The following is an 18,702-nucleotide window of genomic DNA, read 5'->3' as shown; positions in this document are numbered from 1 at the left end:
TTCTACCTAGAGCTTTACTGTGTGTTTCTACCTAGAGCTTTACCGTGTGTTTCTACCTAGAGCTTTACCGTGTGTTTCTACCTAGAGCTTTACCGTGTGTTTCTACCTAGAGCTTTACCGTGTGTTTCTACCTAGAGCTTTACTGTGTGTTTCTACCTAGAGCTTTACCGTGTGTTTCTACCTAGAGCTTTACCGTGTGTTTCTACCTAGAGCTTTACCGTGTGTTTCTACCTAGAGCTTTACCGTGTGTTTCTACCTAGAGCTTTACCGTGTGTTTCTACCTAGAGCTTTACTGTGTGTTTCTACCTAGAGCTTTACTGTGTGTTTCTACCTAGAGCTTTACTGTGTGTTTCTACCTAGAGCTTTACTGTGTGTTTCTACCTAGCGCTTTACCGTCCAAACAGTTTGCGCATATATTATGACAATATTTTGTGACGTTATTGTTAGTTTGGGTGTTCAGCAGTATTCAGTATGTTTTTTTTTTCCCGGCTGTTCGAGCACACAATTTTTCTTGAGGCACCCGAAGTTCTGTAGCTGATGTCTACGCCCCCCACTCGTTGATTATTGGTCAAGAGTAGGGATTCTTCAATTAAGTGTTTGTTGTCCAATGAGAGACGACTAGTTTTCATGTAAAAAAAAAAAATTCACTTGAGAAACACGGCACTAAACATCTTAGCTAGATGCAAAAACGTACACATCTATGACAGATTTCTTGATTTGGCTTAGATTGATTCTACCTATGTTGTTGCTATGGCATCTCAAAAAGGTGACAAACAGTAATATATTACTGCTTTCTTCAAATTTTTCAACCAAATGTATTTTTAAGGGAGTATGCGAGGCACAGACATTTGCTTCGCCTAGTCAAATTCTGCTAGGAACAAACCAAACCTAGTATGCGGATGCCTTTACCATTCCATGACCTCTGGCCCCCTTCAGGTGGACTTCCCCAGCCCAGCGGTGGATGTGCTGTACGTGGGACCCCAGGTGAGACCCAGCCCTGATCCAAACACCCTGGAGGAGCTAGACCCTGACCTGCGCCGCCAGGTGGACAAACTCTGCAGCCGAGCCTCCACCTTCGGGTACGTATGAGTTACTGGGGCAATTCGGTAAGGGCCAACCCCCCCTAACTTTAGATCCGCTTATGCTAGAACTTTACCTAAATCCTGATCGATATCAATTGGAGACAAATTTGTCTTACAGGCGTGTGTATCGCATAATGATTTTGTGTTGGACTGTTCCGCTGTTGGACTGTTCCGCTGTTGGACTGTTCCGCTGTTGGACTGTTGCTTAGAGTTCTTATTTGGGGAGTGGCCTGTCTACAAGGCAACAGCTAAGTTTTTTAAAAACACAATATTGTACTGTGTAGCTTTTTTCTTTGTTTTAGTGATGATGTAATCCTCTATCTACTTTCTAATGAGATCCAGCCACGGTATTAAGGTATTCCCCAAAAATTGGGCACATGCAAATGTTCCTATGCTTAAGACTTAATACACAAAGATGACGTTATGTCCCAGCAGTAGGGCATTTGTTTATCAAGGGCAGGTTTGGTGAATTAGGTGCTAAGCCAAAGTAAACACAAGCTACAACAGGAGGGCAAATTAAGGTGGCACTGACTGTGGTGACTACTGACACCAAATATACTCATGAATCAATGTCTTAGGCAAAGACCCTAGCTAGTTGGCTAGGCATTATGCAAGGAAGTTAGCTTACCTACATAACAGTTTGTATCTTAGATGGGTCTGATTATAAGCTAAGCTGATACTAGCTGCCATGACAACTGTTACAATTATAGTAGTGTTATGTCGGGCCTTATGATGGATGTTTCTTAACAGTTTGTCATCGAAACTGTTGCGTCTGTTGTCATAAGCTGATACCTGCTGCCCTGACATATCTTTACCTTTCCTGCTGCCCTGACATATCTTTACCTTTCCTGCTGCCCTGACATATCTTTACCTTTCCTGCTGCCCTGACATATCTTGACTTTTCCTGCTGCCCTGACATATCTTGACTTTTCCTGCTGCCCTGACATATCTTTACCTTTCCTGCTGCCCTGACATATCTTGACTTTTCCTGCTGCCCTGACACATCTTGACTTTTCCTGCTGCCCTGACATATCTTGACTTTTCCTGCTGCCCTGACATATCTTGACTTTTCCTGCTGCCGTGACATATCTTGACTTTTTCTAGGACATATCACACCTTACTGGGTGGATAGGAACATTAACCAGCTGTTTAGGAGGGATATCACACCTGGCTGGGTGGATAGGAACATTAACCAGCTGTTTAGGAGGGATATCACACCTGGCTGGGTGGATAGGAACATTAACCAGCTGTTTAGGAGGGATATCACACCTTGCACAAATTATTGTCTAGTTGTGTTTTTCTTGCAGGCTGGTGCCCTATACCTGCACCCAAAGAGTAGTTCCAAGTCCAGGTTTATAGCAATGAATTTCATATAACACTCTTATGTAGGATGTTATGATGGAAGTTTCAAGTCTTCATCCCCAAATGACTCTCCAGTCCTCCCAGACCCAGACCATAGACATCTATCTGTTTTCATTCCAGAGTGTCTGTTCCCCCAGACGTTTAACTGTGGGCATATAAATGCCCACTTACACCCACTGCCAACCTCTGCCAGGCTGCCAGCCAAATCCATTAGCCTTTTTCAGCCTCCACAGAGAGCCATTTCTTCTGAGGCACTAATCGCTTTGACTTTCTCTGAGCGTTCTCTCATTTACTCCCATGTTAACCTTCTGTGGTTTGAACTTCTTCTTTTGCCGTCTGTTTTGTTAGCGTGTATTTCTGAGTCATTAAGATTCTCTTAGAACAAGAGACTTCAGCTAGTGTGCACTTGTTCAGTTCCCTTCACTGATTTGAAAGGAAATTGCTGGTATAAGACTCCAAAAAGCCCATGCTGGTCTCCCACTAGCCCATGCCGCCCAGGATGGCCTCTAGATGACCAAGTTACAAAGGACTCACTAACATGGATAGTCTCTAGATGACCAAGTTACAAAGGACGTACTAACATGTGCAATAAAGGGTATATCATCAGAGGGTACGTTGCTAACTAGTGGATGGCTTTAGACTGGGTAAGGTTGAAGCATTTTGGCATTGGTAGCGATAATGTCACACTGCTGTCCATCCTATTGCCAGATAGTGATGACCCTGTCAGCAGTGGTCTGTTTTGACCCATCCTATGACTCACCTACTGCCATTGAGCAAGGCACTAAACCCCAAACCTGCTCCAGGGGCGCTGCTCTGTGGTGGACCCTGTGCTGCTCCCAGCCTAACCCCTAACCTGCTCTGTGGTGGACCCTGTGCTGCTCCCAGCCTAACCCCTAACCTGCTCTGTGGTGGACCCTGTGCTGCTCCCAGCCGGTCATGTGTATGTACAGTATGAGGGGTACTGTAATAGCGAAATTAACGTTTTCCATTATCTCTATTTGACAAATCAATAAAGATGGATTGTGGGTGCCTCCTGAGTGGCGCAGTGGTCAAAGACACTGCATCAGTGCTAGCTGTGCCACTAGACATTCTGCCGCGACCGGGAGACCCATGGGGCGGCGCACATTTGGCCCAGCGTTGTCCGGGTTCGGGGAGGGTTTGGCCGGCAGGGATGTCCTTGTCCCATCGCGCACTAGCGACTCCTGTGGCAGGCTAGGCGTAGTGCACGCTGACACGGTCGTCGCCAGGTGTACGGTGTTTCCTCCGACACATTGGTGCAGCTAGCTTCCCGGGTTAAGTGGGCATTGTGTCAAGAAGCAGTGCGGCTTGGTTGTGTTTTGGAGGACGCACGGTTCTCGGCTTTAGCTTCTCCTGAGTCCGTACGGGAGTTGCAGCGATAAGACAAGACTGTAACTACCAATTGGATACCATGAAATTGGGGAGAAAAAAAATACAAATAAAATTGATTTTATTGTTTATGCCTCTCCCTCTTCCCTCCCTCTCACAGGTTGACGCGGGCCGACCGCCAGCTGCTGTGGGATCAGCGGCACCACTGCCGGGCACACACCCATAGCCTGCCCAAGGTGCTGGCCAGCGCCCCCAGCTGGGACTGGGGCAGCATGGCTGAGATCCACTCCCTCCTCCATCACTGGCCCTCGCTCCAACCAGTCTGTGCTCTGGAGCTGCTTGACGCTAAGTACGTGTGGCGTACACATATACACACAGACAGACAGACACAGATTCTCTTGAACACAAGTTGTTTGAGAGAGCTCTAGTTTGACTTATGGTCAATAGAAAAAAGTTTGATTTGTAAAATGGGAGGTGCAAGTTGATATCACAGGAGTCTTTATATTTCTGTGTGTGTGTTAGCTTGAGATCTAAGAGAATGTAACCTATACTAATTAAATCACCTGTTTGACTATAGTTCAATAAATGGTAGTCAGTCAGATTGTACTTTACTGTAAGGAACATAGGTTGAAGGTCACTCTGTCAGTCTTTGTTTCTGTCCTGCAGGTTTGCTGACACAGAGGTGAGGAGTGTGGCTGTCAGCTGGATCGAATCCACCAGTGATGACGAGTTGGCCGACTACCTGCCTCAGCTAGTGCAGGTAAACAGTCTGTAGTGTGTACACACACACACACACACACAGGAAATCAGTTTGTTAGTGACTGCTAATGCTTTTCTCACCCCATCTCCTTGTCCATGTTCTTTTGGCTCTCAGGCCCTGAAGTTTGAGTGTCACCTAAAGAATGCCTTGGTCATGTTCCTACTGTCCAGAGCACAGGGCAACGTCAGTATCGCCCACTACCTGTACTGGTGAGTCTCCACCCACTGAACTAGTAGCATAGTATATAACATAGTGTATATAACATAGCATATTATAAACTGGGTGGTTCAAGCCCTGAATGCTGATTGGCTGACAGCTGTGGTATATCAGACCGTATACCACGGGTATGACAAAACACTTATTTTTACTGTTCTTATTACATTGGTAAACAGTTTATAATAGCAATAAGGCACCTCGGGGGTTTGTGGTATATGGCCAATATACCACGGCTAAGGGCTGTGTCCAGGCACTCTGCGTTGCGCCGTGCGTAAGAACAGCCCTTAGTCGTGATATATTGGCCATATACCACACCCCCACGGGCCTTATTTATTAAGTATAATATATAGCATAATATATTGTGTAGCATAGTATATAGATGTACATGTCGTCTGCTAAGTGGTCTGGACCTTTATGGAACAGGAGGTAGTGTGCTTGTCCCGGACACCCAAAACAGAGAATTTTAAGTCAGTATCTAGGCTGGGAACTGTCGTAGGACTACATGTAGTAAGGATATTGTGTCTAAAAAGCCACAGTAATCTATACGGAGCTATTAGCGATATCAACTGCTTTGTCCGATCCCATTGTACTCTGATCCTCTCTCCCCCACCAGGCTACTGAGAGATGCAGTGTTAGACCCAGCGTTTGGCCGGAGGTACGACCAAGTGCTGGGGTCCCTGCTGTGTCTGTGTGGGGCCGGCCTCCGGGATGAGCTGGACAAACAGACCCGCCTGGTCACTCTGCTGGGGGAGCTGGCCGAGAAGGTCCGGCAGGCCGGGGGCTCCACACGACAGGTGATGGGGCTAGGAAACACTACTAGAATGTCCAACCTATACCTCAGGGAGCCTCTAAAAGGGCTTGGTAACACTTTCTTTTACAGTCAGCTGTTCATCTTGTATTTACTTATGGTAGGGATGTCTTGTTAACCCAATGAGTCCCGCCCATGTGATTTAGGACCTCAAACCCCTTTTAAACATTGTGAGTTTGAGCTATAGACTTCGTCTATTTCTTCGGCATCCGTTGGTACCAACCAACCGTCTGTGTAATTTACCGGGTCTGAGCTAGAGCGGGGTTTGTGAGACGGGCGGCTCTCGGATGGGGCCCGGGGCCAGGTATTTTTTTTACAAAAACATCTGTAGTCAGAATGGTTTGAATTACAAACTACTAAAACCTATCTATGAAAAGCTGAGACTCTATCGAACATGCACATGTAACATGTTTTGCTCTATGATGCTCACAAGCTACACAAGAGTTGTTAGAAGGTACGGGGTTCCTCTACGTAGAAGATCAAAGGAAATCCCAGGACATAGTGTCTATAATACTTTAATAAGTTCACATAGTTGCTGTCACAAACTCCACAGAGTTGTCACTGACTAGTTGGATATTAATTTCCCACTGAGCAAACAATTTCTGTGCTTACAGCATTCATGTAAATTCATTTTGAGCAGACTTTATTTTGTTTATTGACATTTGTCAATAAAACTCATGAATGCAACTGTTTGTCAAATAGTGTTGTGTTCTACTTTTAGCCCTGGTTGGTTGTCCTGAAAGGAAAATTGTAAAACACTTCATTGTGAAGCTAAATATAAGGGCTGGACATGGAGATAAATGGAAATAGGATTTTGGCTGGGGTCTCGGGACTGAAGGGGTTAAAATCACTTTTATTTAATTTGGTACCAGTTATTTACCAATTGTGTTTAAGTTTCCATTTTTACCTTGTAATTCCGTTGTAAATATCAGCTAAACGATGAAATAAAGCGTTGTAAAACGTTAATTGGTTGACAGTAATTCAACTATTTGTGTGTGTGTCCAGGTGGTGCTCCAGGAGGGTCTGGAGAGGGTGCAGTCATTCTTCCAGAGGAACAGCTGCAGGCTGCCCCTCAGCCCCAGCCTGGAGGCCAAACAACTCAACATCAAGGTAAGTCCATTGTCCACCAAATGAAACAGTGACCCAAAGCTTGACCATTCACTCTGCAAATGCCCATTTGACCATCAAAATCATTTTTACCATCTCAACAACATATGGGCTATGACCCATACCAGGGTTTCTGTTAGCCAGCTTTTGGCCGATTTTAAATAAAAATAAATAAATAAAATTATTATTTAAAAAAATCTATGTAAAGCGGATAAATAAAATTCTTGCCCGCCAAATTGTCTGAAAAAATCCATTGCAATTGTGTGTCCGCCGAGAGGGGATTCTTTCTTCAAAACAGAGTGAAGACAGCCTCCAGATCGCTCCTTCTTGAGGACAAGGTAACAAGGCTGATGTGCATCAAGCTGCTCCAAGGAGTTGGACAGTTTTGACTTCCCAACAGCAGAAGCTCACTTTGAGCAGGCCAAGGTCCTCTGCAAACGCAAGTCAATTACAGGCTAATTTTGTTCCTCAGGCCCTTCTCTAGCAGTTCTGCTGTCGCCCTAGGCAAGACCAACATATGCCACCCCTGTCTCATGTATAGTATAAAGATTTGGAATGGATTGATAGACTAGAGCAGGGCTGTCCAACCCTCTTCCTGGAGATCTACTGTCCTGTAGGTGTTCAGTCCAACCCTAATTTAGCATATCTGATTCAGCTAGTTATGGTCTTGTTGAATAGCTAATTAGTAGAATCAGGTATGTTAAATTAGGGCTGGACTGAAAACCTACAGGACAGTAGATCTCCAGGAAGAAGGTTGGACTGAAAACCCACATGACTGTAGATCTCTAGGAAGAAGGTTGGACTGAAAACCCACAGGACTGTAGATCTCCAGGAAGAAGGTTGGACTGAAAACCCACAGGACGGTAGATCTCCAGGAAGAGGGTTGGGCAGCCCTGGACTTGAGTAATGATCTGTATCATGCGCAATTTGTGCATTTCAGTTGAGCTTATTCAGTTGCACTTGGAAACGAAACATCATTGCCAACTATTCACAGCGGAGTTACAATGTTGCAATCACTAGGCAGCCATCTGCCTATAGTAGGAAACAGAGTTGTAATCAATAAGCCACATGACACGAGTCACGAGCACACGATAGTTCAAATTACAGTAAACACAATGTATTAACGTCAAGTAGAACTGTAAAGGGTGAGATAAAATTTGAACTTTGGAATCAAGTGCTCTCATAAATGCATGGCCTCATTTCACAAAAATAAGCTTTCGCTCAATGAACCAGCCTTAATTCATTTAGTTTATTTACATATAGTTTCTTAATGTAATTTTAATTTTATGTAAGTGTCCCCTTTCCACTGCTGTGGTGATGAAGGCATCCAGCTTTTGTCAAATTAACATCAAAAGTATTTTTTTGTTTGTTGCATTTTAGCGAACACTAACCCTTTACCTAACCTCAGTCTCCTAACCTGCTACGTTAATTATCCTAACCTGCTACAAAAAGTCAAATCTGGCGTTAATTTGAAAAAAAGCTGGATCCATTCTAGCCATGACTGGCCGGCCCTTGTGTTCGTAGACAACCAAGTTTTGTTATTTGTTAGGCCTAATTAAAATGTTCATGCCTAGGCTAAATTTAAATGAGATGCTAAATTACAAAGAGATTCAATTAGAGAGGCCTAGATTGTATTTGTAAACAGCTGTGTTTTGTTATTTAATAATGAAAATGTTCATACAAATAGCCTATAAGACAGGTTGTTCTCAAATTATTTTATACACATATTTTGAAGTTGTTTAATTACTGTGTAGGTGACTTGTTATTCTAGGCTAAATTATGTTTTATTTTTTAAATTATATTTTATTTATGATTTATAGCAGGGATGAAGATGCATTGGGCAATGTTTTTCTTAGACATGGAGAGTCTCTAGACCATGTTAGTACTATCCAAGACCCAACGGGCAATGTTTTGCTTAGGCTAATTTCTCTTCTGTTAAGACTAATTACAATCATGTAAATATGATTTTGAGCCCTGTGGGTAGCCGCCCTAATGTGTTTCGCACCCAATGCATATGGATGTCCGGTAAATGTAAATCCTGACGGAAACCCTGACACATACTGTAGTCGTCCTAGTGACTGGTGATGTCACCATAACCTCTACCATCCAAATGCTGACTGGCACTTCATCTACTACAGGTCACTTTAGTTACCCAACACCACCTCCTATTGTAAGAGGCCATTGACTAGAATACAATATCTGGGCCTGTGTGTGTGCGCTCTTCCCTGTCCCCGATTGCTCCTCTTTTCCTGTCTGAGTGTTTCGCACCGCTGGGGAAGTGTGTTTGGATTTGTTGTTGGAGTATGTGTTTTGCTCAGCGGTGTATCTGACCACAATCTCATACCAGACAAGCCAAGGCGATGCCCCCTCATTGAATAAAATCCACCCTTTGTCTCCCTAAAGCAGGTTAGTGCTCCCAGGGGCCAAGGAAGGCTTGTATAACTAACCACAGGGGCTCTCTCTCTTTGTGTGTGTTCGTGCACGTACAGTCGTGCTCCTTTTTCAACTCCAACGCGGTGCCCTTGAAGCTGGCCCTGGTGAACTCCGACCCTCTGGGAGAGGAGATCAACGTCATGTTCAAGGTGGGTGGCTGGGACACGCTGATCCTAGATCAGCATTCCTACTTTAAACACACCTGGGATATAGTTAGAGTGCTGATCTAGGACCAGTTTTGCCTTGTAAATAGCTGATCCTATATTAACACTCATATTCTTGGCCACATTTTGTGAATAGGGGCCCACACATACAAATACAATAGCTATCAGATTAGACTACTAGGTTCTATTTCTATGGAGCCAGAGTCTCTGAAAAGATGCAAAGTTCCATAGACAAGCAATTTATCACAAATGTAATACTAAGTAATCCATGAAATACCTTGACACGTTCTAGAACACATTCTCTGCATGACTTACAGCAGACTTCACCATTCCTTCTGGAGTATTTGAAGCTTGAAGGAATGCAGGAATACATTCTAAAGAGTTCCCTTTGTGTTTTGATGCTATAACAGCTTAATGTCAATGCTGCATTGTCCATTATCTTCCCCATAGGGAAGAGATCAGTTACTACACTCGTTTGCATTGTCTTTCATAGTTGAAACGGCACCACCTGGTGGCATAATATAACACCAGGCACTGACGATAGAATGTGTACGGGAGTCTTTGTTTGACCAGACTTGCAGACACACAGATTGAATGAAACTCAATAAGGAGAATATTCAAATAAGTCTCTGTGGATGGTAACTAATGTGTGTGGTCTACTAGGTGGGAGAGGACCTGAGGCAGGACATGCTGGCTCTGCAGATGATCCGGGTCATGGACCGCATCTGGCTTCAGGAGGGACTGGACCTGCGCATCGTCAACTTCAAATGCATCTCCACCGGGAAAGACAACGGTACTACACACACAGACTAGAACACTCAAATCACCAGCTAAATCATTCTGACTTGAATTAAACTTACTGAAACTTGTTTGTCCCCATAACAACACAACCTCTGTGGCTCTGATTCTACCATTCTGGCCCCTACCATTCTGGCCCTTATTAAACTTACTGAAACCTGTTTGTCCCCATAACAACACAACCTCTGTGGCTCTATAACAACCTCTGTGGCTCTTATAAAACTAGCTCAAAATGGATGCCACTGCACCGTCACGGCCATATTTCAATGGGTGATTGTTAGATGATTGCTGATGAACTTGGTGCTCTGTGTCATATTACATCCGGTTTACTCATTTATAATTAAATGTGTACTCATGCCATGCCTGCAGTTTTGACGTGGTTCTGTATGTGTGTTGCCAGGAATGGTGGAGCTGGTGCCGTCCTCCGACACCCTGAGGAAAATACAGGCGGAGTACGGAGTGACGGGCTCCTTTAAGGACAAGCCCCTGGCGGAGTGGCTCCGCAAGTACAACCCTGCTGAGGACGAGTACGACAAGGTAACTGTCTGACCCTGAAACTTTACCCTCTGACCTTTGAACCCTAACACAGACTCCTACAGAGGGTGAGGTTGGGAAGATGAACAACTGACGATGACTTCTACTCTTTATTTCTTGTCTGTATTCAATGTGCATATGTTACACACTGATTTGTCCTTGATATCAATGCATGATTCAGCTGAAAGTCCCAATTTACGTATGCACTGAGCTGAATGGCGCCAAGTCAAGCTGTTCTGAGCTGCCCTGGTTAAACATCCACCATAGTTGCTGGAACAGCGCTGAAGAGGGCAATGTGAACCAAAGAAATCCAATCCAGCACAGTTTGGTTTGGCTCGGCATGATAGTGTGAAAATGTTGTGTATCTGATGACGACGACTCTGCCCCTCTCTGTGTGTGTCCAGGCTTCGGAGAACTTCATCTACTCGTGTGCGGGCTGCTGCGTGGCCACCTACGTGCTGGGTATCTGCGACCGCCACAACGACAACATCATGCTGCGCTCCACCGGTCACATGTTCCACATCGACTTTGGCAAGTTTCTGGGCCACGCCCAGATGTTCGGCAGCTTCAAAAGGTAAGAAGGTTACCTACGGTTATCTAAGCTGCTTCCTTCAGAACACATGTTGTAACAGTGTTAGCATGGATAAGCTGCTTCCTTCAGAACACACGTTGTAACAGTGTTAGCATGGGTAAGCTGCTTCCTTCAGAACACACGTTGTAACAGTGTTAGCATGGGTAAGCTGCTTCCTTCAGAACACACATTGTAACAGTGTTAGCATGGATAAGCTGCTTCCTTCAGAACACACATTGTAACAGTGTTAGCATGGGTAAGCTGCTTCCTTCAGAACACACATTGTAACAGTGTTAGCATAGGTAAGCTGCTTCCTTCAGAACACACATTGTAACAGTGTTAGCATAGGTAAGCTGCTTCCTTCAGAACACACATTGTAACAGTGTTAGCATGGGTAAGCTGCTTCCTTCAGAACACACGTTGTAACAGTGTTAGCATGGGTAATCTGCTTCCTTCAGAACACACGTTGTAACAGTGTTAGCATAGGTAAGCTGCTTCCTTCAGAACACACGTTGTAACAGTGTTAGCATGGGTAATCTGCTTCCTTCAGAACACACATTGTAACAGTGTTAGCATGGGTAAGCTGCTTCCTTCAGAACACACGTTGTAACAGTGTTAGCATGGGTAATCTGCTTCCTTCAGAACACACATTGTAACAGTGTTAGCATAGGTAAGCTGCTTCCTTCAGAACACACATTGTAACAGTGTTAGCATGGGTAAGCTGCTTCCTTCAGAACACACGTTGTAACAGTGTTAGCATGGGTAATCTGCTTCCTTCAGAACACACGTTGTAACAGTGTTAGCATGGGTAAGCTGCTTCCTTCAGAACACACGTTGTAACAGTGTTAGCATGGGTTGAAATCTGACCCACTACTCTTCTAGCACACTCCCTCACTCCCTCCCCCCTAACTTTTACTGTTTCTTCCCACTCCTTAGTAAAAGTCAATTGTGTGCTCAGTTAAAATACTAGAAGTAAAGGTTTATTGACGACAAGGACGTGTGCTCTGAGAACCATTTGCACTCAAGATGGGGCCTGAGTGTTCTTTCTCTGACTTAGACCTGGGGAACCAGGAAGTAAGAGGCAAAACAGAAAGTAGGTTGCATGTTGTTCTCAGCTGTCCATACAAAATGACATGTAGGCCCATCTTGGTTCAAGATGGAAACAGTGGCACTGTCCGCCCCACCGCTGTTGTTTTAGTTTTGCTGACGAAGTGGAGGTGAGGAGTGTCGTGGTATATAAACATGTGCAGTAGATATTCTGCTGTTCTATCGCACGTCAATGTCTGAGGGAAGAAAACTTAGTTTGTAGTAACTTTGTTGTTGTAATATTGCAAACAGACGTGGCAGTTTCACCATTTAAGGATTCCAGCTTTAAACCAGACTGAACGCTATGCTCACCATTTAACCAGGTTACATGTGTCCCATGTTTTATTGAGCCTTTCTCTCCCTCCCCTTCTCCCAGGGACCGTGCTCCATTCGTGCTGACCTCTGACATGGCCTACGTGATCAACGGGGGAGAGAGGCCCACCAGTCGCTTCCAGCTGTTTGTGGACCTGTGCTCCCAGGCCTACAACCTCATCCGCAAACACTCAGGCCTCATCCTCAACCTGCTCTCCCTGGTAATAACTAAAACTCTGCTGTCAAGTTCCAGTTCTAGCCTGGTCCCAGATCAGCATGTACTGTATAGCCTACTCCTATGGTTGTTGTCATGCCAAACATTTAACGTGACAATGACCAAAGAAGTCGGAAATGGAACAAAAACAGATCTGGGACCAGACTAGTTAAGACCAAGTTCAAGTCGTACAACTACATTGGCCTTTTATAGGAATTTACCTGGCATTTCTTGAGTTTGCATGATAAATAATTTATACCAATAATAAATAATTCACACCAATGGAGGCCAAGGTGCACAGGACAGCTGAAAGATAGATCAGTCACAGGACCACTGACAGATGGATGGGTCACGGGACCACTGACGGATGGATGGGTCACAAAGAGACTGCTTCATGAAATAAGTGTTTTTAAAAGTGTGATGCCAGCCTAGTAAATAACTGGTAATGGTTACTCTCCTGTTGCCTGGGTAATTTTTTTTGTTAGGCCTTGGTGATGGCCCAAGGAATTTCTTGTGTACCTTAGTGATTCAAATGCTCTACTCTAGCCTCGAATCAAACCTTGCTGGCTACAGTATTACCTTCCTCAAATCATTGGTTCTTATAGTCTTTTATTACTAAATAATTTTGTTGTACATTATAATGTATTGCATTTGCAATTATAAAACCCTTTTTTACTGTCTCAAAACAAATTAACGTGTGTGTGATTGACAGATGACGTTGTCAGGCCTACCAGAGCTGACGGGAAATCAGGACCTGAAGTATGTATACGACGCTCTGCAGCCCCAGACCACCGACGCAGAGGCCACCATCTTCTTCACCAGGTACATAGACACATATTACCATATATTAAAGTTCAACTGCCCCTTATGAACCAACTTATCTGGTTTTAAACAGCCTATGTGGCATCGATATAGTCAGAAACAGGGGTTGGAACCAAACCGGAAAATAGCGTAATATTTTTAGGAACAGAATCAAAACCGGGAACGAATTTGATCTATACTGTTTCAGAACAGAAGCATTATTTTAAAAGCATGGGAACAGGTCATTAATGTTGTTTTATGTTCTGGGCATTTTTTTACAGTCACACAAAAAATGCAACAAAGCGCCTATGCAAAGACCTCAATCTGTCACTCAGAAACTTAATCCAGTGTCTGCCTGCCAGTTGAAAATCTTTGCCTCTGTGAGCTTCCTGCCCCTCCCCCTCTACTAGACTATTACTGACGTTACAAGTGTGACTCAGAAATTGGGGAGAGATTTTTAATTAGAGAAGAATGGATTAACTTTTTCAAAGCTAGTTAAGGATACTAAAGTTATCACATTTCACATTGGATTTATTAACTACAAAAAGGTAAGACGTGTTTTTCTTTTATTATTCTGGTGCCGCTCTACAGACAAGCTTGCTAGTTTTGGTCCAACAAAGACATTCAACGTTCCTCCATAGAAGCCTGTCCTCCGTAGGTATAATTCTGTGGGCCTTATTCAGATAATGCATGTCATAACAAAAAGATGCCCAGTGCTTCAAGCCAAGCCATCCTCTTTCGCACTCTCCCCACCTGCAAAATTTCGCATCTTGCGTCCTACGCTTGTCTGTCCAATGCATGTAAATAACGTGCCCACGCCATAGCAAGCTGCTCTATCCACAAAGTTTGGTTAAGTAACTTAATGTCAAGCCCCCCCCCCCCCCCCCCCCCCCCCTGTTACTTTTAGGGGGGGGGGGGGGTGAACCGGTTCAGAACCTTATTTTGCTGGTCTGAAGAGTGGAACAGAACGAAAAAAAGAATGGTTCTGTTCAGAACTAAATGATTGGAAAATAATTTGGGTTCCAACCCCTGGTCAGAAACATTCATTCTAGTGTTAATAGGATTGTTTTGGTCATAAAGTCTCTCGCGCAAAACACTTTTTTTTTTTTTGTGACTGAAGTATTGGGTATGGATTACGATCATGCCAGTAACAGCTGCTTCTCTCATGCAATCAGCTCCATGTGCTTTATCCAATCATATAGCAGACAGAACCTCCTGAGAGTGAGACAGACCTGCCCATTACGCAGCCCCTCAGACTTGTTTACATAAGACAACACGTCACCAATGTTATGTTGAAATAACCCTTGGCCCTAAACCCTTCATGGGTTGGCCACTGGCTCAATCACTTGAGAATTGAAACAATCAGAACACACCTAACTGCAACTTGTCAATATTCCAAAACCTATTTGCGAGCATCTTGTTTTTCCCCCGACCTGATATGAAACACTGTTATTATTAATAGATAGTGAGAAAGTTGTTAAAAACCAAATGGCACTGAAGCACACGTCGCCACTCGGCCGGGGACATGATAAGCTGATATTGGTCTGGCTGCTCAATGTGCTTGCTAGCTACTATTTGCTAGCTTCATTGACAGACACTGAGTTGGAACTTAGCTTGCCAGCTAGTGATTTTGAGCACTGATAAACATCATGTTGCTTGTGCTTTATTTACGATACTTTGACCGCTGATGAGGAAGTTGTAGACATGTTATTGTTCTCAGCGATCAGTCTTGAGCGTGCAGCCAGACTTTCCCGACTCGATTGACTATATGCAGTGCACCGTCTAGTTTTTCCTGCAAATGTTTTCACTTGAGAAATACTGCACCAAAAACATTAGCTAGATGTAAAATTGCGCGGCTAAGACCTTTTCAAAAATGTCTAAATGAATTACATATTTTTTTGATTTATCGTAGTTTAATTCTAACTTTTAAGTGACTATTTTCAGAAAGTTGCTACGGTAACTTAGGGTTGCTTATTCCCTCCTGATTCCTCCAACCAGGATCTCGGGAAAACCAGCAAATTTATTGAAAGTTCCAGGAATTTTGCAACACTACTCAGGAGGGACAAACAACAGTACCTCCCAGGATACGAAATGCAAACATAACACAACCTCAAGACAACTCGTTTGGCTTGAGTCATAGCCGCTAGCATTTCTTAATGAGCAGTCTTCAAAAGAAGGCCAAATAGGAAGCGCAATCTACCTTCAACATAATATATTATATTAGAGGCCACCATCTTCACCAGGTACTGTCTGTCAAGTGTTTGTTTTTTCACAAACTCTCTGGTGAATATCTTGAAACAAGGTGCACTGCTCCACTTTGAGCCTCTGTCACAGCCATTGTTCTGCCTTACTGTGCAAAATGCACAAGAAGACATCCTTAACTCTTACTCTGTTTAGTAGCTTGAATTAGTTTCACTTGAAAAAGGCAATCAGTAGTCTCAAATAAAATAAAACTTGGCTGAAATGGAATAGTGGAAACTGTCGACTTTCCCCACAATGCCCAGCTGGTGGCAGCATAACAATGATGTATATAAACCCTGGACTGCAACCAATCCTCCGTCATTAACACAATGGAAAGGTCAAATGCTTTATCTAAGTGTTGAAAGTGTGTGGGCGATGGATAGAAACATTATGGTGCGTTTTGACACCATGTGGCGGAGAGTAATGCGGGCCCTGGAGAAGGGTTGTGAGAGAAATCACTATTTACCTGATTTGTTTAATATTAATAGTTAACAATTTAATATGCTTAACAAATTGTAAAGACATTTCTTTCGTGCAAATGCTGTGCTTCTGAGAGAGGATGGTTCTCCTCTTCCACGTTCACTCCCCGCAGCTGGTCTTGTAGTCAAGGACATGAGAGAGAGATAAGCTTGAGGAACAGATAGACTTGTATTGTTTCAATGTCTCTCTGCTTCTGAGTAACCTGATCACACGGCAAATGACAAAGAGCCTCTGAGAAGTGACCACAGTTCTTCAGCCCATCCTTTTCATTTACTATCTTCCAAGGGCACAGCTGTGGGGAGAACGAAGGCTAGCTTGGAGAAGGGAGTAAACGGAACTGCCCATATCACTTGTTTGTCCGCTATGACCCGATACACCTGGCCACAAGAAGAAAACAAGGAAGCTTATGATGCCTTGATTTGCTGGGGAGGGGTGGAACCAACCAAGACTAAGCAGTTCTTGGGTTTCTATATAAACCTCTTGCGTCTCTGTATTATTCAAGCACTCAATCACTCAATTCACCTTGTGTGTGTTGTATTGACCTGCTCCCTTATAAGTGAATAAAGATGTAGTTTAAGTATAACTCTGACTTGTGTGATGAGTTTCTCTCCTCATTTGATAATACAGAAATAACCACCACAGGGTCTGGGCAGGTGTGATGTAGTTAATGTTTGTGTGATGCCTTTGTATGTTCTGTTTTGTTAAATGGTTTTATAAAATAAAAATGTAATAATAATGTTACCTGGATTGCTGATACTATGTATTGGCTAGTGAGAGGCTTTGAAGACAGTAAAGCAGTCCCCATAGGAATGAATTGAATTCTATAGTATTTCATTGAAATGTTTCAATGACAAAATTACATGTGTATATAAATACTTTTTTGTTGTAGTGAGGACAGTAACATTAGTACTTTCTAAAAAAAAATTACTTTAACCCTTGGCCTTTCATGGTTGCGCCCCCTCAGAAATCTAACATAATAAAAAATAAAAAAATACACATACAAGTCCATCTGGTTAAGCTCGAGATATGTGTTTTTTTTTTGTTGCATGGGCTGTGTATCAATCCGCCGATATCGCTCTTCCGCTTCTGCGGTGAAAGGTGGCAGAGCTAGAGCGGTGTTTGTCAGACCATGAAACATCTCGATATTCAGTCTCTCATGAAAATGTCTGTAGCGTCCGAATGGTTTGGCCTACAAACTATCATCTATTGAAAGCTGAGACTTAAGAACACGATGGTGTTCTCCGTTTTGCTCTAGGACACTCACTAGACTCGTCTGACTTCTGTCTGATCGGTTTGGGCTACACACTAATATGACCCCTCTGTGGAAAGCTGAGACTCTCTCAGACATGATGGGATGCCCACAAGACCCACCTGAATATCCCCAGTGCCAGTTTGAAAAATGAATGGAAGTGTATATATGGAGAAAGTTTAGTACCTAAAATAAGGGATAAATGTATCTCTCAGATAGGACAGACACTTCAGAACAAACTTCCTTTAGATTTTTTGGGGACTGTTCCATGTAGTGAATCTGTTATTCTGTGTTTCTCTAGCAGTAATGTGAAATTCAATGTTTCATCCAGAAAATGTTTTATATATTTTTTGATTCCTTAAGAATAAACGTGGCAAGAACAAATGTAGACTAATGTATTTTTTATAGCTTCCCAACTAGTTTTTACAATGGTGGTGGAGTACCAAGATGGATTTACAGTGGCTTCAAAACAGCACCCCCTGTTAGTAATCTAGTGTGTGTGTGTATATTTTTTATAGCTTCCCAAATAGTGGGCAACATAACCGCAACATAACATTATGAACGCCTTAGAACTCCCAGTTACTAGCCTAAAACATTGATGTGAAATGCTGCTATTAGCCATGTTATCTACCATTTACCTACTGTCTCTCTTCTCCCTCTGTGTAATAGATTAATTCAAAAACATACTCCCTTTTGTCTGAAGTTTAACCTTCTTTCCCTCCCTCCAGGTTGATCGAATCCAGCCTGGGCAGCGTGGCCACCAAGTTCAACTTCTTCATCCACAACCTGGCCCAGCTGCGCTTCTCAGGCCTGCCATCCAACGATGAGCCCATCCTCTCCTTCTCCCCCAAGACCTACGCGCTGAAGCAGGAGGGGCGCATCCGCGATGCCTCCATCTTCTCCTTCCAGAAGAGATACAACCCCGACAAGCACTACGTGAGTCTCCAACCAGAGACGTACATATATTCATGTCTACTGATGTGTTTTCATACACCATGGTCTCATTGTTCCTTCACTGACAGGGCCTAGCTTTCCTATAGGATGCCAGAAGAACACATATCTGGCATACACAGTTCTTTGTGTAAATCAAACTATATAGACAAGTCACAACATTAATGGAATTCTGACTAAGATGAG

At 43.5% G+C, this 18,702-nt stretch overlaps 1 protein-coding gene across 2 annotated transcripts in view; it reads left to right on the top strand.

The window, feature by feature from the left end:
- Positions 1-18,702, top strand: part of LOC120052357 (phosphatidylinositol 4-phosphate 3-kinase C2 domain-containing subunit alpha-like) — a 64,546-nt gene that overhangs the window by 42,594 nt on the left and 3,250 nt on the right. Inside the window, exons 15-27 of one of the 2 annotated variants that reach the window (XM_038999214.1) lie at positions 937-1,079; positions 3,952-4,140; positions 4,458-4,551; positions 4,666-4,760; positions 5,381-5,561; positions 6,581-6,685; positions 9,172-9,264; positions 9,943-10,072; positions 10,478-10,614; positions 11,016-11,185; positions 12,645-12,801; positions 13,507-13,616; positions 18,294-18,501. In XM_038999214.1, the coding sequence (XP_038855142.1) occupies positions 937-1,079; positions 3,952-4,140; positions 4,458-4,551; positions 4,666-4,760; positions 5,381-5,561; positions 6,581-6,685; positions 9,172-9,264; positions 9,943-10,072; positions 10,478-10,614; positions 11,016-11,185; positions 12,645-12,801; positions 13,507-13,616; positions 18,294-18,501 (1,812 nt within the window). Of the gene's footprint in view, positions 1-936; positions 1,080-3,951; positions 4,141-4,457; positions 4,552-4,665; positions 4,761-5,380; positions 5,562-6,580; positions 6,686-9,171; positions 9,265-9,942; positions 10,073-10,477; positions 10,615-11,015; positions 11,186-12,644; positions 12,802-13,506; positions 13,617-16,601; positions 16,886-18,293; positions 18,502-18,702 lie in introns of those variants that run through there. The other variant, XM_038999215.1, reaches the window with a different exon arrangement.

This window comes from Salvelinus namaycush, chromosome 8 (genome assembly GCF_016432855.1).
Source record: "Salvelinus namaycush isolate Seneca chromosome 8, SaNama_1.0, whole genome shotgun sequence".
NCBI lineage: Eukaryota > Metazoa > Chordata > Actinopteri > Salmoniformes > Salmonidae > Salvelinus > Salvelinus namaycush.
Note: the sequence above shows the minus strand (reverse complement) of the source record. Positions and strands in the feature narration are given on the sequence as shown.